Source organism: Echinococcus granulosus (assembly GCF_000524195.1).
Source record: "Echinococcus granulosus chromosome Unknown EG_S00026, whole genome shotgun sequence".
Lineage (NCBI taxonomy): Eukaryota > Metazoa > Platyhelminthes > Cestoda > Cyclophyllidea > Taeniidae > Echinococcus > Echinococcus granulosus.
In genome coordinates this window covers 401,877-423,804 of record NW_020170406.1, presented here as the reverse complement: position 1 = coordinate 423,804, position 21,928 = coordinate 401,877, and the positions used below count along the sequence as shown (strand labels likewise).

Sequence of the window (21,928 nt, the reverse complement as noted above, 5' to 3'; positions counted from 1 at the left end):
CAATGCGGAAGAATAGTAGTGAGATTGATGAAGGTGGAAAGCAGGATCGGCATAAGCGTGTATTGTATTATTTTTCGCCGTGGCTTTGGTGTATAGAAAGGTAAACGCTGCTTCGGTTTGATAGCAGCGGTAATATGAAAATTTGTACATTCAGGTTCCCCTTCATACGGTAAGTATGCCCACGTAATTTTCTGTTCCAAAAGTTCACCCACGGCAAAGAGCTCCTTAAAACGCTTTACTTGTTAAAATAATCATTGAAGTCTAAATTCCCAATAATTACTTTTTCTCACCCTAATCACCTCCACTTCTGTCTATTCAATTTTCATTTAAGACTCTGTTCCTTTTTCTTACTTGAAAATATGGTTGTCTAAGTTTAATGCTAAGAAAAGGTGATGGTCATCACCCTCTTCGCGTCTCCTCATTAGTAGGTCTTGAGATACGGGATATGAGTTGGTCTGTAGAAATAGGACTTGCGTTCAATTATTTTACTATTGCTGGCTGTATCTGAAAACTAAACTTCTCTTGCACAATCTGTTTCTCGAGTTACAACCAGCTGTATCGAGTACGCAGATGTCATTCACTTTTAGCAGGTGAGCAATCCATAGTGCACAATGCCGTCTGCAATTCACCCAACACGCGCAAATTCTAGTCCTCTGGGTATGCAGCAGTGTCTTTGAAGTGTGGAGTGGGCAGTGTGCCGATTGTTTGGGGACAGCCGGTGACATGCCCGTTCTCTTAACGAATGTTGTAGTACGAAAGCCATTTCTCGGCAAATGACCATTTTAAGGGGACACCTGTGAAATAAGAGAATACAATGACAGTCTGCGAGGCTTATCTTCATCTGGTAGTGCACGTGGATGGGATCTGTGTGCTCAGCTTCCACCACTTTCCAGTTGTTGTAAGCGTGAAACAATCCTTCTACTATTCACTTCACAGATCTCCACAATTGGTTGCAAGAGGTCATTTTAGCAAACCTTATGGTAAACCTCTATTTTTTGGTTATCTTATTTATCAAACTGATTACTTGATTATTTGTTTGACTTTGGAAATTCGGTGTTATAGTCAATTCAATTGAAGTTAAATTTTTAGTGAAATTTTAGTCTCCTGTGCTAAGGATTTGTGCAACTGTACTTTGCGCATTCTTTTTGCTGAAAAATAATATGGAAAGATGAGAATTAACTACTATTTAGGGGTAAATAGGATTACTTTTGACATGGGTTTAATCTCAGTCTTATTTTTATTGAAAGTAGAAAGGTGATAAGTTACTGGAGACTCATGCCTCTAGGTAGTTTGAAACTAGGGTGGTTTTTTCCAAAAACCAACTAAATGGTAAGAAATAGGATTACAACATTATTGAGGAGTGTTGTTGTTGATCTCTTAAGCTTCAGTTCTTTCGCCTACTTCCAATGAACTTGTAACCTCTATACCATGCTCAATTGAAAGACTTGAGTTAGTAATTTTAAATCCCCCAAAAGCCTTCATTTTACAATCAGTCAGTAACAAAATAGAATAAACTTCTTGCTAATTTAATGCTTTACAAATCTCTTCATAGCGCTGACATGCCAAAAATAAACTTGCCTATTCTAATTGAAATGTGTTTATGGTGTTATTGTCTCACAGACACCTTCGCCGGTGGTTGGTCGAAGCAGTGGTGGCAGTGGCAGTGGCGGCGGTAATTTAGCATCACGAGTCGGGGGAGGTGTAATGAGTGAGGAGAACGAAATGGTCCAACAGCAACAGCAGCAGTTTATGACCACGTACCACCAGATGCCCCCACAGCAACAACAGAAGATGCAGCAGCAGCAACCACAGATGCCTCGACAACCTCCATGGCAGGATCAAAGACAGACTGGAACGCCAAGCGATTTGATTCAGCAACAGCAGCCGAGACCCTACCAGCCCTATCAACATCCCCCTCAGCAACAGATGATGATGTCACCTGGTCCAAGTGGTCAGGTTGGTTGACATCAAATTTGCGGTGTCCGATTTAGAACTTAAAGCGGGCAGACAATATAATTGTTCAAGCAATGTATCAAAGCTGTCGCCTGCAACTGTTTAGGTCTTTTGTCGAGAACTTGTTTATCTGTCGGTAGGGCCGGCAGTAAGCAGTGGAATCTTAGCAACACTTGTTTTACAATCTTGGGGGCTGGAGGGGGAGTGTTCAAACGCCCTTCAGTTAGTGCTAAGTAAAAGAGGATGGATACTTTTTCAAGTTTTGAACATGTTTTTAGCTTGAGCAGCGTAGTCTAAGCTTCATTACTATCCCGCTTTATCTCTCTCTACACTTGGTTGGTAGTTTACTACGGATTGGTTGTTATCGCCTCATTTTTCATCCAAAAATCTGTCAAAAAGTAGTTTTGAAAATAAAATTTTTGCTCCTTGCTTTGCTGAAGTGGGGTTGTTTGATGAAAGATTTATGATTGATCCTAGTCTTCATCATTGATTAAATTACCTTTATCCAATTTCGACAATGGCAAGATTGGATAGATGGGTTATTTTCTTCTTCGTCTCCAGTCGCAGCAACAGCAACAACATCTCTATCAGCCTCAAGGAGTGCCCATGGCTCAGTCCGCTTACATGCAACAAAAAATCCCGGGTATCATGTCCCAACAACAACAGCAGCAACAACACCTCCAACGTCCACAGGCCTACCCTGGTCTCGTCACCCCAAGACAGCAGCTACGAGACGCCTCGGGCCGCTTTCAGAGTAGTAGTTCCGCTGCCGCTGCCGCCGCTGCTGCGGCAGCAACTGCCTCTGGGGGCCAGGACTATCACACCCCACCCCTCCCACCTTCTTACGCACCCACCCCCGGGGCGCAGATTTACGATTTGCCACAGCAGTACGCCGGAATGGGTCCGACGCCTCGTATGCCCGCCTATGCCCGCCCTCCGCCCGCCATGCGGCCTGGTTTCCCCCGGATGAACTCCGCTGCAGCTGCTGCTGCCGCTTATGCAGCGCGCGCGCCCGTCGGTAGGGCCATTCCAAGGGGCATGGGGATGCGGGGAATCGCCCAGCCTCATCTCGTGATGCCACCAGGGCCTGGCGAGGGAATGATTTACGAGAATCCGATGGATCAACAACAACAGGGCGTATTCGAGTCCAATGTTGTAGTGACCCCGTCTACCCCACATAACCAACCGCCGATGTTTTGATTAACTATTCCTTTTTTTCTTAAGGGAGTGTGTGTATAGATGTTGATTTTATATCCAAGTCTTGGTCATCCCCGGTCTGTATATGTGATTAAAGCATTTGCCAAGTGGTATATTGAAATAAATGTGGCTTTTTGTGGAAGAAATAGTTGGCTTTATCCTTATTCCACCACCGCTTCAGTGACTTGAAATGAAGGATTTTTTGCACATTTCCCAGCAATCCGCCGGGATAAAAAGGACCCCAAATTTGGCAACAAAATGATTTCACTCATCTTGTTCATTTGATAAAAGCAATCCCCTCAATAAATAGTTCGGAAGTACGTCACAGCCGGAGCGTAAAACTAGCCGGGCTTTTTAAAGGTTGTATTTTCAGATTGATTTACTCAATTACCCCGATGCCATGTCGCCTAAGACAAGTCATCGGTGGGAAAGTCAAGTGATTAAGCAGTGTAAGGCGGGTGAATTCTTTAATGTGCATTTCCACCACTCATGATTTGAGATAGACTCAAACTCAAATAAACAGATCTACTCGAATCAAACAATTGCAGAGACAAGACGCATAAAGGTGACTTAATTTACTTACGCAATATCAGAGATAATAAAAACAATCTTCACCAACACACATAGAGACTCAATTCAAGGTTTCCAAAGCCGCAGCAGCCCATCCTCAGAAAATGTGGCGATGAGGTTTTGGTGTGGATGGTGAGCCACCCCAAGGATCTCTTTTTCATGCACCTAAAAGGAAGCACACAAATCAAGCACCAACAAACTGTCAATCAGAAGTAGAGATATCACATCACAACTGGCATCGCTCACCGGGAGGGTTCGTTCCAACTTGCCGCCGCTGCTGACGTTAAAGCAGTAAAGAAGGCGATCCTCACACACCGCGTAGATCCACTCGCCTCCTGAACTCACCGTCAGACCGACAAATTCACCACCCTCGCGCTTCCCATTGGTGCAGCTGCGGATTACCTGTTTGCGCAAGCAAATAGTGCTTCAACACCACCGAGCTCGGTGTGAAAGAGCTGGTACGCAACTAGCGGAAATAGAGCACATTAGATGAGACCACGTGAATGCACAGTACCTAAGTTGCCTCCATCAACAAATTTACGATACTAATGTTATGATGCAAGTAAAGTGTGGCAAAGTTTCCACCCTTCGGTGTTTGCAGTGCTGTGTTCGTGATCAAGCGTGTCGTCGCATGGCTAGCTAAGTTTAATAAGTGCGAGGTTTGATACCAAATCAACTGAAAACCTTTCAACAACCGTAGTGACTTCGATTACTGTATTTTACCAAGAAAGTTACGTTAAAAGCAGTCATCACAAACCATTAAATATTTAAGGAAGATTATACAATGCTTGGTCTACAGTTCGAATTTATTATCACTTAATTTCAACATTTCTGAATTGCTTAAGGATTAAGGAGGCAAAATTCTCATCTAATGACGATAGCAAAAACGGACTTTCTAAGCTGACCGTTTACACTTTCACACTGAAGATAGAATTCAAACTTCGCTGAGGAAACGTAACAGGAGCAAATGGATACAAAGTAATTCAAAGTAGACCGACTTAACTACGAGGCAAACGGCATAAAAAGCATTTCCATTGCCGTTTCGTCCAAATCGGGAAAAGAGGAGATTTGTGAGCTTGGTGACTCTCGGGGCTTACAGCAAAATTACCAGAAGTTCATAAACTTCCAAAATCTTCCCTATATACGATGAAAGTTCTATTAAAAGGGATCAAGATCACAGCACTCACCTGTCCCTGCATATTCATGATGGCAATGGTGTTTGAACGACTGCAGACGATGAACTGGTCCGCGTTGCGAGGCATCAGCTGCACACTCAAAATCGGCACCTCACGTCCAACAAGGCCCGAAATGGTCTGGACAAAAGGGGTGAGAAGGGTAGAAAATGCTCTAGATAAGATTACCCTATTACTGTTCCTTGGCTGTGGCCATTAACTGCAAAAAAATATCGATGCTTTGTAGTACCAAATGACAACAGAATACAAAGAAATCTCTTAAGTGAGGTAATTTCCTACTTCTAAACTTGAGGCAGACAAATTATAAGTCGGCACCTTCAATGTGATAGGTTTGATAAACAAAAAAAATTGCATATTTTTTTCTTAAAAGCATCTAATTTATCGTATTCAAGAACAAAAAAATAGTATGAATGAATAAAAACGAGATCACATTTGTATGCGCAACCACCTAATAGAGAGAAAGGTAACAGTAGCGGAATGAGATGAAGTACCTTTACTTCGAACCCATCAAATGTTACTTTTCCTTTATCAAGCTAGTTTTCACGAAGTGGCTAATATCAGAGTAAGCAAAACTAGAAGCCGCTGGCTTGCTTCGGCGGCACTGAGGTAGGTGAAGTTCCTTCAGTGTTAATTGATGAAATACTGAAGCATTTAAACGCAAGATGTACTTTAAAATAACCCCTTCTAAAAAGTAAGCAGACTATTCTATTTCCTTTGACATGGGCTAGTGTGATTAAGGATCATTACTATCATTTCCCAGTTGGGGACGTTAAATCAGAGGGGTAGAGCAACGCCTCCATTTGTGAAGAGCAGTAATGAATAAACCAGTTCAATCGCCAAGGCCACAGATGTGGATCTAAGGGACAAACTTTACCAAATGAGAAATCCAGAGCACTCACCTTGCAATTGCTCACACACTCAGCGGTGCGCGTGGACCAGATGCGGACCGACCCATCCGCACTGCCGCTGAGCACGTGACGACCGTCAGGGCTGAAGACTACGTCGTTGACAAAGCCCGTGTGACCCACGAACTCCTTCAGTAGGTTACCAGACTTCATCCCATGAATCCTTAAAGCAAATCATAACAGCTATCAATGGGAACTAAATTTCCAGTCTAATGGTCGACATTTCTCAGGCATCCCACTTAGAATGCATCTTTAATGTCATTTCATTGTAATCATTCCAAATTATTTCTACCTTGTTAATGGTTTACAACAGACCAAGTGTAGGCATTTTTATGGGCTGGATCTCTATGTGCATGAGCTTGAAGCCCGCAATCAACAAGTAAGACTTCAATGCAGATCGCTTCACCACCGATATGTATTGGTAAGCAAAGCGGGTAAGACAAATGTGTACGAGCCCGGAAGTTGGACATTGGGGACTACCTGAGTCGTCACTAGGCTGTTTCAGTCACGTGTACTTATAGTAACATCCCTATCTTAGCCTTATTATAGTGGGCGTTAGTGTGCTCAAAGCGCGTCCATACGTGATATCAGCCATTCAAGAGGGACTGAGTAAGAACGCGACGCTCTAGGATGTTCGGAAGATATCCATGGAAATGGAAACTCCTGGAAAAACAAACGAGAACGTTTTCTGGGGTTTCAGGCATCTCAAACAAACGCGTTGTCATTTTTACCTCCAACATGAATTCGGACGCAGAAGGTATGGGGAATAGGCAGGTGCAAATGTAATGGAGAAGAGTTCGAAACGCTTGGAGCACAGAACAGGGGCTTAATCAAACTACGTGACAACTCTAACGCATCGGACGTTTTTATATTTAGTGACAAATTAACAGAAAATCGTGAATACGATTTCGGGTACAATCCTTAAGGTAGTCCATAGGATTGGCCATCAATTCAGCCATTGTACAAGCTGAACGGAGCGATAAAAAAGCATGCTGAAATAAGGTCACTAATCAAACAAGGGCGCAAATGCGCTGATAAAACATGTCTACCTTGAAAGATGGACAGCAATGGTCCGTATCAATATCTTAGTCTCAAGTGTTGAGTAATCGCATCAAGATTCGCCCAGGATACAAACAGAAATTTACTATCATGAGCAGATGTTTAATGGCCAAATGGAATGCTAGGGGCGTGCCAAAATGTGGCCAAGAATCCAGCAACGCATCTTGTACATTACTCGACCGTAAATTAGCTTTAACCCATGATAAACGTTGGTCGGTGTTGACATTTGGGGCGCAAAACATTGTATTTTTTCAGGACAATAACAATGTAAACACTTGGTTCAAAAATGCACACTTCACATAGTTATCTGATGAGAAGTACAACTTTCCGAGTGAATTGGATAATTATCTGTCTACTCACTAAGACATTACTCACACCTACACTATAAATTTTACAAGTGAAATGGCCAGTAAAGCAGTGCAGATAACCGATTATCCATTCATGCACTGTATTGGCCGAATGGGGGATCAAAGCAGTAAAAATGAGTCAGCTAATCGGACAGTCCAACTAATGGACAAGCTAAATTTAATATATATCGCTAACATTGGCTCGCACCAGTGTTTTAGGAGTGAGCGTTTGGTAACTGGACAATTTGCTTGAGAAAAAAAGTAAAACTAACTTCGATTGGATACTGTACTGACCGAAAATCCGCCAGTGCAGCTAAAGCAAGAGCAAGGCTTACTCTAGCCCTATTGTTAGGTGCAAATGCCGCAATTTGCTCAAGGTGATAAGACAACCAAGACTAAATATTTCATTTTCAGGAACACAGAAAGAAGAGAGACGGTGGTAAAACTACTAGGAAAAGTTCAATTCAACTTAAATAAAAGCCACGTTCAGTAATTATGATGGGAGTATACAGTGAGACCTAGAATCAGATATTGCAGCTAGTGCACCAGACCAGAAACACCCAGTAAACTGACCGGATGGTGTGATCGTAACTAGCAGTGAGGAGGTGGACATTGTCCATGGAGAAGTGGGCAGCGGTGACACCCTTCGTATGAGCTTTCTCAAAACGTCGGAGACACTGACCCGATTGAATGCGCCACACTTTCACCTTGCCGTCCAGTGAGCCCGAGGCCAGCAGTTCGGAGTCGCGGCTGAAGGCCAGACACAGCACCGCTGCGTCCATCATCATAAAGTTCTCCTATAACAAACAACACAGACTGGTCATTTTATTGTCAGGCCATAATTTACGGTGAAGCGCCGTTTTGATGCTCCATTTAGTACCTTTGCTCTAAGTTCCAAAGACCTAGTAAATAATTGAAAATAAATGTGTTTGAGTTTCAAACAAAGTGTTTCACCCATTAGACTTTGTGGGCACTGGCACGGCATAGCAGCACAGTCTATCGTAGAACACTTCCTTCAGAAAAACCACCCCAACCTCCTAAATAGTTAAAACATATTATAGACATTTAACTCGGTGGAGCTCGCTGTCTACGTGCGTATTATAACAACAAAACAGTTCAGTTCGTTTCTCGTGTTTCGCAAAAACAATACATCGTGAAACCTCGTTCTGATAGTCCATCCGAAACCTGTTCTTATTAGAATCACTCGTTGTAAAAAGATACTGTCCTAGTTCCGAGGAGTGAGTAAATCAAGCTACTTCATCCCATAGACTCCGAGTTGAAATAAGCACGGAATCGCTCAGTTAACCATCACGCAATGCTATTGTTAAAGGAGCATAAAAAGTGTTAAAATAGAAAAGAAGCAGTCGACAGCGTTTGATATGAAAATACAACTTGTATAGCCTCATTTTCAAGGGCTACTTAGAACTACCGGTCCATGTCGGCGAATAAACAAATAGTGGCAGTGAATCCAGCTAATAAACCATCTCGTTTTGTGCCCTGAGGTGCGATGGTGATGCGATATCACTTTTGCTAAATGAATAAATGTAAGTGTTGCTAGATCTACAGGTCATTTTCAAGTTGCTAAAAACTTTCCTGTGGGTTGCGGTTTTAAATAAATACTCCGTGCATCTACCTCACTGTGCTTATCTCAACTTCATAAACTTGACCTTTCAATGCTAGACTTACTAAAACTGTATAATTCAGGATGCAGTGAACAATGTACGTGTGCTTAAAATCATCCATAAAAGAACGAAAAATGTTACAGCAGATGTCCGCCAGATAAACAAACAGCAAAATACTAAACAAAATGGACGTACCTGCGCTTGATACTTAAGATCCTTTCTCAACTTGCCCGTGATGAAATTCCACACTTCAATAAAACCATCCACAGATCCTGTCACTAGATACTGCCCATCCGGACTGAACTTTGCGCACTCAACATGTGTCTTTTGACCCAACTAAACAAACCGTTTCATTAATTGATCTTGGGTAGGTGGTAAAGCAAACCTTAATTGTCGCCGAAAGCTGCGTGGGTGGCTTCTCTTCCTCCTGCTCACGAACAGCTGCCTTACCGCGGAAGACGTCGATGGCCGTTCCAGGGGGAAGGAGACCTTGATGCTGCTGCCACTTCAGCGCCTGACTCAACAGGGCCAGCAGTCTTGAGGGTGGTACTACGCTAACCTCACCAGATAGCGCGGAGGCAATCGCCTGACGCCGTTTTTCACGGGACTGCCCTTCGAGATAAGCCTCACGCGGATCAAAGTAGGATCGGGCCAAGAGGTTTTCCAAATGCAGGTAGCGGTCCGGGTGATTCTGTTTGAGTAGGACCATGGGATCTGTTTGACGGAGAAGAGTTCGAGCTGCGCCTAATTCTCGCAGTTCTACCAGCTCGATGACAATCTTTAAGCGGAAACAATAATACAAAATGCAGATTTGAAGAATGCACCTGTTCGTAGAGGTCCATAAGTTTGTGGTCTGAGAGCTTCAAATTTTGTACAACCTTGAGAACAGTATCCCAATGACCACTTGTGATTTCATTCATAAAACTTTCAACAGAATCGACAGTGTTAAGTGTGACACCAGTTTCTTCCTGTCTGAAAATAAATTAACTTCAGATCACCGACCTGTAGTACTTGCAAGGTACGCAGTAGATTATTCTCCTTTAAATACTGTTCAATAAGCCGAACAACACTAAAAACCACTAGAAAATGTGAAAACACTACTCAGCGGATTCCAACTCGATCGACATCTGCAAGATCAAAGCACAGCCCGTGCTCACATATGAACAAATCGAAGTTGGCTCCCTCTATATGATTAGTAAAAACTCTTCAGGATTCGTTAAAGAAAACAAGTGTCCTCTAAAAAAATTCACTAAAATTATTAAATACCGCTAACCGTGACAGCTGACTAGCAAAAAAAGGACAACAGCTGTGTCGTAATAGTTCCATGAAGCTTAAAAAATAGCACGCAATCAGCACAAATTAATGACAGAAAATATGAGAGCGAATGAAGTATAACTACCATACTCGCATTCCAGCTAGACTAGACTTATGAGTAGAAAAAACCTGCACGATCCACACACAAGTTGCGCCTTGGCTTTTATTTATTCAATGCCGCGCACATGTAGTCGTACAGATTCAACAATTAGCTGAAGCTTAACCGTAATATGGTGATTGTTGTTGTTTGTTTTATTTCTTATTAGCTGAGTAGGGCACGGGCAGCTCTAAAGTGGGAACAACGTGGCAAGGAGGAACAGACTCGAAACCCTTTCTCCAAGGACCTGTGTTAAATCCCGTCCCTCTTTCACAAATCTGCTTCTAGGCCAGTTTGCCTACATCTACCCAAATCAAATTCCCAAACCGGACGAAATCCCATAACCAATTAAATTACCAAGAGGGATTAGTGACGTTGAGGTCAAGTATCTCCTCAGTTGCATGGAAATTTGTTGACTGACACGGCTGGTCGCGGGTGTTTCTTTACAGCACCAACTACGTTATGGTGGCCGACGGGGGAGGTTAACCAAGGGAAGAGCCGGAGACGAAGCTTAGAAGAGGGAGGGGCTACTTAATACAATGGTTGTTTATCTCCCGGTATTGGAGAGTAGCCACTTTTGACTTGGCTTTTGTACCACACCGAGTGGGCTGGCCTTCAGGCCTTGCAGTTAGCCCAAATACCTTCTCTGTGATCAATATATATATGTATATATTCTAATCGAGTATTATGTCTTCTCTCGTCTTCAGGAAGATCTCGGGACGCAGCACAAGGGTTTAAATTGTATTGAAGTTGCACATTTTGACAATATGTCACCCAAAGTCCTCTTAGCTGTAAAAACCTAATCATCATGATAGAACTTGCATCAGTGACTTGCAAAGTAGTTTAGCCTATGCCGCATAGGGTGCCTATACCCTTACGCTGATTCAAATATCCAGAAATATGAACAAAGTATCAGATAAGTGCACCACGAAGTAAATAAATACTACGCACACCAAGCCGCAGTGCGAAATTACAGACCTCAGGGACAGGAACCTCTGCGTGGCTGTACAAAAAAGCTAAAAAATATGGCAAACTGATACGTATTTGCCAGGTTATGTTAAGTAGTATATCTCCCCAGACTTCCCTGAGAACGATGGATGACATAATACTAAGGTGGAATATACATACTCCGTTTGAAGTAGTACTTGGTCATACTAGCATGATCTGGACGCCAGCTCACCCCTCGAATGAGCACTGGTTAAGACGCAAAGAAGTCTCATGCCGAATTGGGGCTAAACAACAGCCCTTTCGTCTTTTATGTGTCATCTGCGGTGGTTCTTTTGTTAAACCTTCCGTGTCAGCCATCACAGTGCAATCATTGCTGAAAGATAACATCCACGAGGCAATCGTGATGGTGATCGAATTCGCATACAACTGAGAAGATAATTAACTACAATGCCACAAACATTTCATAGCAAATCTGCTGGATTTGAAATTTCGTTCTGTATAAGAACGGAATTCAGGGACATTCGATTGTGCTAGACATCACTCCATTTTTCGGTATAGTTTTGGGTCTGTTCCTACCCGGTAATTTATTCTTACTTCAGCACTGTGCATTCAAATCTCTATGGGTTCTATCCAGCTAAAAGAGGGCCAAAGAGGGGGATCGAAAGTTCCTTTTATTGATGCCTTCTTGCAGGTGCTTTGGGAGACTCCATACCGAAACCTTTCTAAGTGGGGCACGGATAGTGTCGTCTCTTGTTAATGGCTAAACCTGCGAACACGAGATTAAGGTAGCTAATAAGGTAGCTGTCACTCCCAGCCCATCTTTTTTGGGTCGGCACTGATTACTCTATCGTGGCATGTTCACTTTTACCACCCTGTTAAGTGTGTCACCTAGCAGTAGAAATCAGGAGAGATATCCTTTAGGGTCGGGTTTGCTTAAAGTTTCCAACAAAGAAGCGCACTGTGACCTATTTGAAGACAATAGGACACCACATATTTGGGTAAAATGTAAATGTTCAACACAGAAGGCCCTAAGGATTCTCGCATAGCCCAGAGACCAACCAACTTGGCAATTGCACAATGGCCAAGACACAGAGTTGGCTTCTAAAAGTCGAGCCTTAGCAAACCAACATAGGGTATGTAGGGTTTCTATGTTGATACAAACTGAAAATTAGAAATCTGGACTTCAATCGGCCCGGCGATTTATATTGAATCTTAGTGCCAACCTCGAGGCTGGGTAAACGTCACTGATTCCCAAAGAGTTGTCGATTCCTGATCCTCCGTGAAAATTGGTGACCGGTAAGTCTCCAAGGCTTAGATACTGGGGATGCAGCCCTTTTATCACCTAATCTGCCCAAGGTTTGGAGTAAATATAGGATAACACAGTCTAATTTACAATGCACTTAACCTTGTTTAGCTCTATTCTCTTTATATAATTCTTCACGCGCAATCCTCCTGACTGTGGATCTGTAGATTTACAAGTTTTAGTGGATATGTTAATTTTAAAAGGCCTAATTGGCACATAAATCTTACTTTGATTTACACTTTCTGTGTGTTCCTATGCACTTAATTGTCGGCGACTTTATTGAAGTACTTTTTCTCAGCCAATAATTGTCGTAACGTGTTTCCTTTGCTGGATGTCGGGTGAGGGTTTGAAGAGGACACTAGCTGCTATTCCCCTTCTCAAGACAAGGGCTGGTCCACGAGATGGAGATGATTGGGTTACACGTTTAAAGGAGGAATATACTTCTTTAATAAAATATGTGGAACATAATAAGGAAAATGACAATCATTGGTTCCAAATTGAATCCAACTCAAATGGGACGAGGTGGACAGGAAAATGTTGGTGTGTGAGCAGCTAATTTTTCTTATCAGTGCCTTTAACTTTAGGTATATTCATGAAATGAGAAAATATGAATTCGATGTTTGCTTCGATATTCCTGTTTCTTATCCCGCATCCAACCCAGAGATAATGCTACCGGAATTGGATGGGAAAACGGCGAAGATGTATCGTGGTGGAAAAATTTGCCTCACTGATCACTTCAAACCCTTATGGACTCGAAATGTCCCCAAATTTGGTATTGCACATGCTCTTGCGCTGGGTCTCGGTCCATGGCTTGCAGTTGAGATTCCTGATTTGATTAGTAAAGGGTTAATAAAACATCCCGAAGATGAGTGATTTCATTTTGTACATGTTTTTTGGCTTTTCTTTGCAGATAACTTTTGTGAAAATAAAGAACTAATTTGGGCGTGATCTGGGAAGATCAGTATTTCGGCTTAAGATATTCATTTTCAATTATTTTTTTACTGAGCATAAATTGGTTGAATCTCTACCTTCATACATCAGAAGATTTGAGTTGTCCCATTTAGTACTCATTAGGTTGTTTGGTGTGACCTGGATGGTTATTCTTCGTAAATACTTCATGCGTGTATATGGACGAAGCACTGCTCCTATTTGACCCTGGCACTGTAATTTGCGTTCTTTTTTCATATTTTTGGTGGCATATCGTAACTAATTCAAAATCACTCTGTTCTTCAATTGTCCTCTAAATTTTTGCTGCTATAGGCTAGTTTAGTTTGGGGATGATCTATTTGGGGCTGTGTATAGAACAGGTTTCTTTGTCTTCTGGTCAATAATTGAGCCACCTGAAACCGCTCTTTGGTAGAGTGGGTAGATTCTCCTTTAAAATATGCGTAACCGAGCACCTGCTCCGCACCTTGACATTCCGCTTCCGATTTGGTAACGGAGTTCTAATTGTAATCGAGGCTGGGAGTTAAAGCTTGGTCGAAGACTGCTAGCGCTTTTGGGTATCACATCTTAGTTCCCTTTAGCCAAACTATATTTAAGCTTTTGTGAGGGTTTCAATTTGAGATTAACGATGTTGTGAGTTGCTGGCCTTATTGTCCTCTTATGAATTTGGTACAGAAGTCATTTTCAATCAGATCTGCTGCGATATGACTACATCATGCAGTCTGTTTTCCGGCCAATAAGGGGTATCTACGGGAGGTTCTGCAGTGCATAGTTGTGTAATGCCTGGATACTTTATTTCTAGGTTTGACTGCGCTGGCGCGTTGGTCCCCGTGGATCGTGCTCCGACGAGGTGCCTTGGCTTTCGAGCCATGCCATTATCCACTCAACTCTTCTGTGTGTTAGTAATGTAATACGATAGTGGTCTATCCCTCGGTATTGGTGAGGCGCCGCTTTTGTACTTTGAATTAGCCCTCTCGTACTTCGTTGGGTGGGCTGGCCTTTCGGGCCATGCCAATAGCCCAGACGCCTTCTCTGCGCTGAATATATTCTGCCCGAGCGCTGTGTCTTCTTTCGTCTTCAGGGAGTCTCGGGGCGCTACAGTAATGTATCCTCCAGCATACTGCTGGGCCCTACTACAAGCTCGTGGGAAATCCAAAGTGCCACACTTTTTGAACAGTTCCTATGGGCACAAGCTCTCAAGATGAACCTCACGACCGAGGGCACACTATCGATCAACATGGAGATTGGTTCTATTCCCCTGGAACCTCTACTCCCAGTATAAGGGTGTCGGAAATGCTTCATGATCTCTACAGGCAAAGCTTATCAATACAAGTATTTGGAATATGGGAGAAACTGGTGGCGCGACTACGGTTTGAATGAAGTTGTTATGTGGTATTTTGATTGTTTGTTCAACTTCATTTTTGTTACGCGGGCACTTAAGGGTGCAGCCGTTGTAGTCAATCCCAGTGACACGGACTTCGGTCCATGCCGGTAGCCTCCCAGCCATTCCCTGCGTCGGTAGTACATATTCGGTCATACTATTACGCTTTCTTTCGCGTCCAGAGAAGTCTTAGGGTGCTACAGTTACATGAGAGACGTTATTGATATTTTAGATGCTTGTGTGTTCTATGATATCGCAGGTAAAATTAGCTCGCGGAAATGTATATGTAGAAAGAGTAGAAGTAGAAAGCCAATATGCTCTGTAATTTGTTGGTTGTTTCACTCTTACTGTTAGTAAAGGAAACAATATGAGGCTCTACTGTAGTAACTTCTTTGGGTGGCTTGGCCTCGGGACCATGCTAATAGCTTAAAGCTTTGCTGTATGGCAAATACAAATTTTGTGCCAGGGTAGAAGGTCTTCTCTCATCTTCAGGAAATTATTAGGACGTTGTGGATTATCGACTGTATTTTTAGAACCACAGGAATTATAATTCGAGTAAAGAATCGAGCAGGTGTTTAAACTACTGCCAGTAGTGTACAAAATGTGCCTAGTGCGTCGTTTTGGGGGGCTTAGGAGTGTTTTTTAGGTTGGCAATCTAGAAAAAAAATATGCATTATACTAGTCGTTATCTAGAAATTGCTGTAGTTATTAAATCTAATGTAGGAAAGATGGATATCGCGCACAACTACCTAAGGGTTGAAAAACACTAGTCGGTTAAAGGTAACCGAATCACAAATATGCCATCATTGTGTTCACTTTTCCCATGACTGTGCTTATAATATGCAACTTGTTTTTAACTTGGGTGGAGAGAAGAACATCTATAATATTCTAAAAAAAGGAAGCACATACGTTTACCTCACACTATTAGTAACACAACACGATAGTATGCGACATTTACGCAACGATTTGAAGAGAAATATTTTGAAATAATATGAGAAATAATGAAATTGTTTATAGTACTCATTTCAATTGTCTCAACACTTACTCAAGGTTACATGTTCCTCAAAGTTCGGGAACGTTGAAATGGTTGGGCTTCCGAACTTCTTCGAGGCGATATTATCTACCTTATCGGCTATGGCAGTCGGAAGCAGTGGCATTTTTCCCGCACTCATTTTAGAAGCTCCAAACAAACTTAGCTTGAATGAAATTGGTATGAATTGTGGGGATTCTATATCAACTTTGGAAATAGTGTTAAACCGGTGGCTGTGCTTTGCTACTGGCAGCCTTTTGGGTGAAGTCTTCCTCCATTTACTTCCAGAATCTGTTGACAGCCTTTTACTCAGCAGCAGTGCATGGGCTCTTGCAATCCTCACTGGTATTTTGGTATTTTTTGCAACAGAAATGGTCGCTGGCTTTTACGAGAACCTGCAGGTATACAGTACCTTAAAGAAGGTTACCTATTCGTAAAGCTTTCGAAAACTGGCAAATCATCAAATGATTTACAAATTATGGATTCTCCTCGAGTAAGACCGGGAGTTGGTTTCTCTGTTCCACGGGTTTGGCCAATTCTTATTTAATGGTTTAGGCCGTTGGATATTTAAATCTTCTTGCAAATTCAATTGATAACTTTTCTCACGGGCTTTCATTGGGAGCTAGTTATTCCGTTTCAATTCGCGTAAGACGCTGTCTAGATTAGTTACCATATGTAAAATTCTGCAATGTCTTGATATTTTTTTTAACTCTAATTAGACGATTCTGACATAAAGGTAGCTATGTTTTATTAATTCCGCAATACATTAGCAACACGATCTCTTAAACATTATACAAAACGCTTTTGAATCACGTATGAGGAAACTATATTCAAGACTGTCTGTAATAATTTGAACTAAAGAGATAATTTCGAAAGATCCACCTCCAAGATAGATACGAATTTGATTAATGCCGTCAGCAAGTAAAATTTTGTCTTAATCAGGAGGTTGCATTTGAAGAAGTCGGAATAATACTTATGGCAAACCCAGTCTTGCATTCTAATTAGCTTGTCATGTGTTTTGACATTGTTGCATGTATCTCATCTGCTGCTACGATATTCCATGTATGATTTAACAAAAACTGCCCATTAAAATATCCTGGGATTTTATTATTTTCCTTTTTTTTGCATTTCAGTGTGGGCTGATTGCTACGACGTGCCTACTAATTCACGAGATTCCCCACGAAATATCTGATTTCATCATTCTGCTTCGGAGTGGATTTTCTCGACGGGGTGCCATTAAAGCACAGGTGAGAGTCTGTTTTTTAATATTTATCTCAAATTCTCACGAACCTAGACCTGTCGATAGGGGTCAAAATAAACTAAGCCATTCTTGCCCCGTATGCAATCTGTAGTACCTTTTTTTTGTGTTTACACTAGTCAAAAGTGAAATCGAATGCATACTTCACTTAATGGTAGGCTTTGAAATGCAACCTATCTTAAAGCCTTCAAGCGGACTTTAAAGCTTAACATCCTAACTTATTTGTACAAACAACCTCATGTTATCGTCAGCCGTTAGACTAGCCTATGGTTTCGCGTAATCCCTATGGATTCTAATGAATAAATTAAGTACGTAATTCTCTACATTGTTTCAGCTTTTGACGGCTTCGACGTGTCTAATTGGAACGTACACATTAGCCATTTTTCGTTGGAAGTTTAAAGGTAGGTGACACTAACTAATTAATTTGATCTTCTCTAGTATGCATCTAGGTTTTTACACCTTTTGACGTGAAAAAATCATACGACTGTTTCAAATAACTATAGTCCCTTAGGGCTGGTTTTAGCTCACTACCCTGGAGCGCAGACTCTTAGCTTAGAAGTGAAGTGTTGCGATAGCTTTCCTACCGCCCTTTTTTGAACGTCGTCTGCTAAATATTCCTGTGCAGCATAATTCTTTTCACTTATTCTCCGTTACGATGCGATCGCCTGTAGTTTTCAGGTTAACTTGATTGACTTGAACCATGTGACCTGCAAAGTTTTGAAGCCTTGGGGCCAGGGCAAACCTGTTATAACAAATCAAGGTGTGTCCGGGTGTATTTAAGGTATACACTTTATTCTGCCACTTTATATCACCAACGTGAGTTGGTTATCCAAGGGAGCTTGATTGACGTGATTTCTTCAGAATTCCTGTTTGTTTGACCTTGTAGAATATGCCAAACACAACACTTTAGTGTTTCGGTCACGGCACTGCTGTTTAACGCAATTTTGTTCCAAATTAATGGAGCTAGTTTCTTAAATTTCTTCCTGGCCGGAATGGTGATGCAGTGAACCATCGGATAGTTTTCTATCCTTATAAGATGTATGAACTAAGAAACGACGTTAACTTATTACTGACTGCAAGTTTTATAGAGTGAATTAAATAAACGTAATAAGACATTTTGAAAATATTTGCTTTTATTGTCAGTTGAGGATTGGTATTTGCATTTGTAGACCTAAAAATTACTTGTTTTGTCGTTTGCTTATTCTTCTTCATCTGACTATTTACCGCTTCATCTGTCTTCGTAAGGGTATGGGCCAGTAGAACAATGGTGTAAATATTTGTGGGCAAACACAAACAGTGCGAGCGTTGCACCTCCAAGTCCACTGTCAGGACATCTCCTTGTTCACTCGGCTTTGTGTTTGACCAACACCCAGTGGTGCCTAGTTTAGCAAAGGGCCCTTTTTGTTGCCTATGTAAAGCTTTTTACAACCAAATCCCCATAGTCCTCTAGTCTCTAAGTAATTAGTAGCACTGTACTGCCCCGAATTAATAAAAAAAGAACGAAAATTCTAGCATAGAATTTATGAACATGTCTGTATTCTCACTCACCGTAGTGAATTAAATACTCCTTCCATCCGTCTAGGGTAAAACACTATGCGTTTGTCTCTACTCTTGGGTCCGAACTGATTATCAACACACGTAATGAAACAAATTATTCGCTTGGAAAATGTGGGTTTCTAATCCATACTGAGGGAAAAGTGTTTAGTGCTTCAGCTCGAAGAGTCATGGCCTATTAACCGTAGGTGCTCGAAACAAGTAGATGATGAGGGTATGTGTTCTGCCCGCATTTCACATTTGAGTGATCCTATCACTACTTAATCATTCATTAAATCGAGTGACTCTTCCACAAATAAGTCGACTTTGACATAGTGGTTTCTGTTTCCGTCGGTTTGTGTTACAGTGGAAATCACACTATCCATCGTTGTCTTCATTGGAAATGAATGGCAATTATTCCATTAAGGTTGATTAAAATGACAATATGAAGTGGATTTTAACAAAAACGTAGTTTAAGTTCCGGGTGATATTGGGACACGATTTTTCGTTAAACCTCTGGGACATTTGGCCACATGAAGTCAAAACACCATTCGCTTTCCTTGGCAGTTCGCGTTTAAAACATTTGTGCAGTTATTTTCGGTTAAAGTTTTCGTAAATCGCCTTCATGTCTGTTAACACTTTTTGACATTTAGTAAATCGGAAAACGCACTCCTATTAGTACTGAAATACGATTTACCACATACATTTTTGTATCTGCCTTGTCAAAATTATGCGTGAAATTTTCTCGGCATTCCTTACTGTCAATTCCTTCTGATTTAACAAACTACGAGCCACAATCACCGTTGCACGTGCTTATGGGTAACACTTATAATGGTTCCTAGGGCTTGAATTAGCTGACGATGCTTGGTAGAGTTCTGTGTTTATCTTCAGCACTATACACAATTGAATATTCGGCTTCATTATGCAAATATGCAGGCAGCAAGTTCGCTCCCTTTCTTGCTCTTGTTGGCAGCAGAGCCATCAGTGTCCAAGTTTATATGATTTTGAAACATACTGGAAGTTCCGTAAATCAGAGGCGATACTTGATCCTTTTTAAATGAAGGACATGCTTCAAAATCTGATTCAACAATCCATGCTGGCTCCCCTTTATCATTTGACAGCGGATTAATGCACGCATCTTAGCGATTATTCCTGCTCTAATTTGGATGGCGAAAGCTTGCTTTGTTCGCTCCCAGTGCAGCATCTGGTTCGCCGTAATCAAAATGATCTTTTACAGTTAAGATCGCCTGACCTTAGTTAATTCTGCTAGCATCCAAGCTCTGTGTCTTTCTTCATCAAAGGTGACAGCAGGCAAGGCCTATCGCATTGATTCATCCACTGTGCCACAAGTAGTGTCGGTTCCCCCAAGGCAATTGTTGAACCTAGACTGTGTACAATCAACGGTAGTTCAAATCCTTCACAGACGCCGCGTGTTTACAATAAATCACCACCTCCAAATAACTTTGTGTGCCTTTCATTATGGAATTCGGCTTCGTCGTTTTTTTGCAGTCACACGGCAACGTTTGGTGTTTCGACAACAAATGTGTTTGGCGAGTACGACTGTGGTCGATGTCATTTTTTTCTGCTAATTCCTGGGTCACCTATTATTGCAAAATGCATGCCCTGTAGAATCATTTATGAGAATGAATGAATGAATTATTTGTGGCTTCTGTCACGGAATTTATGGACTTTTGTTTTAGTAACTTTCATATGCACGAAGTCATGCAAGTCCAAAAATTCCATCAAAACATCATTGTGAGCTAAGTCCAAGACTAAAGCGAAATATTCTGAGGCCCTTTTCAAGTATGTTACAAGATTTGGTAGTCTTCACGGGGACCCAATCATTATTTAAATTTATGCGGCTGTTTTATGTATTGCTAATGGTTAAAATGGTTCTGCTTTCCTCGTAGATTGGATGTTATTGCTGCCTTTTACGGCCGGTGGGTTTCTGTACATCGCGCTGGTCTCTTTACTTCCCACTTTTTTGCAAGAAAAGACACCAAGGTAGGTGATGTGTAAATTTAAAAAATCCTTATTCAATTTAATCTAGCCTACCATCCAAACCCTCAGTACAGACCTTTGCCCTCCCTTTACACAAACGAGCGAAATTAGTGGAACACTTAAATCTTTTACAATTTGTTAGTTTCGAGGAACAAACATGGCGACTTTAACTACTTATATGTAAGATTCCCATGCGTTTACCCTGAATTTATGCGAAAATGAACCGTGTACAATTTTTTAAAGACGTGTCGCCTGTTATGGTGCTAAACGATGTCAGTAAATACCCACTCACATTTGCTTGTAAATGGCCATTGAGCCGTGGTTGTCAAGATTGAGAGGGGAGGTGACTCGGGTTTTCGAGCGTCGAAATTCCTAGAGCTTGATGTGACCTGCGTGGCTAGATGCGTCCATCTGGTTTACGACTTCATAATCACACGAGTAATTTGTAGAAGTAATGTGATTTTATCTCCTCAAACAAGTGTTTTATTGCCGATTCCAATCCTGATCACGAAAGCTAGGCCTGTATAAAATGTACTCCCCAGTCCTCTCCGAAATCATTTTCAACGTTTGACTGCTTAAAAATCACTGGGACAAATTTTGAAGGAAGATACCGTTTTGGATGGTGTTAAAATGGTAGTTATTGGTACCCAAATGCTTAATTATGCTTTGTTGCTTCATTTTAAGGGAGTCCTTCATCCAGCTGTGCTTCATGTTGCTTGGAGTGGTGTGCATTCAGGGACTTGCATGCGTCCACTTTTTGAGTTAGAATCAAGCGATCGCGATGAAAGCATTTTGGAAACAATCTCCTCTAGTGGACAATTTGTGCAATCTTCAGCCTTTGTACCTGCAAGAATGATTGTCATAGTTGTTTTCGTTTTTTACCATCCAGATTCATTTCCTATCAAGCACCAATAAATGCGTGTGCTTTTACGTGCTCTTCACCGACAAAGTATACAAAAAGTCGCAATCACTTTTGGATAGTCATGAGCGAGGGCGGTACCTTCCGTCACTGGGCTGACGTCATAAGTCTCAAAAAATGAATTGGGATTTAGTGTGGAATTTCATGGAAAATGCTTGGGAATGTCGATTCTGGTAAGTGAGAACATGGGAATGCGCCATTCTGAGACTCCCTCAAGTTTAGCTAGGTTAGTGTTTATGGACAAATCGCGTCTGGAAGGAGTTGATAATTGCGAAATTGGTATTGCGATGCACTCTAGTATTACCACCCTATTGCAGAGAATGGAATCAAACATGTAACCGTTGTACCACACA

At 41.6% G+C, this 21,928-nt stretch overlaps 3 protein-coding genes across 3 annotated transcripts; 2 read left to right on the top strand and 1 right to left on the bottom strand. All coding sequences in view use genetic code 11, as the record gives it.

Moving 5' to 3' along the window:
• Nucleotides 1-3,786: 3,786 nt before the first annotated feature.
• Nucleotides 3,787-10,256, bottom strand: EGR_04288 (WD40 repeat-containing protein SMU1; the record flags this gene model as incomplete). The annotated part of the gene is given in 11 exon segments (XM_024493537.1): nucleotides 3,787-3,885; nucleotides 3,967-4,122; nucleotides 4,908-5,033; nucleotides 5,813-5,981; nucleotides 7,798-8,021; nucleotides 9,042-9,182; nucleotides 9,232-9,624; nucleotides 9,671-9,818; nucleotides 9,835-9,915; nucleotides 9,948-10,030; nucleotides 10,251-10,256. The coding sequence occupies 11 exon segments, from the start codon at nucleotides 10,254-10,256 to the stop codon at nucleotides 3,787-3,789; spliced, it is 1,626 nt and encodes a 541-aa protein (XP_024352045.1).
• A 2,583-nt stretch (nucleotides 10,257-12,839) lies between these two features.
• Nucleotides 12,840-13,381, top strand: EGR_04287 (Ubiquitin-fold modifier-conjugating enzyme; the record flags this gene model as incomplete). The annotated part of the gene is made up of 2 exons (XM_024493536.1): nucleotides 12,840-13,048; nucleotides 13,093-13,381. The coding sequence occupies 2 exons, from the start codon at nucleotides 12,840-12,842 to the stop codon at nucleotides 13,379-13,381; spliced, it is 498 nt and encodes a 165-aa protein (XP_024352044.1).
• A 254-nt stretch (nucleotides 13,382-13,635) lies between these two features.
• Nucleotides 13,636-21,571, top strand: EGR_04286 (Zinc transporter ZIP13; the record flags this gene model as incomplete). The annotated part of the gene is made up of 7 exons (XM_024493535.1): nucleotides 13,636-13,671; nucleotides 15,885-16,265; nucleotides 16,420-16,509; nucleotides 16,998-17,111; nucleotides 17,457-17,527; nucleotides 20,566-20,659; nucleotides 21,341-21,571. The coding sequence occupies 7 exons, from the start codon at nucleotides 13,636-13,638 to the stop codon at nucleotides 21,569-21,571; spliced, it is 1,017 nt and encodes a 338-aa protein (XP_024352043.1).
• Nucleotides 21,572-21,928: the final 357 nt, after the last annotated feature.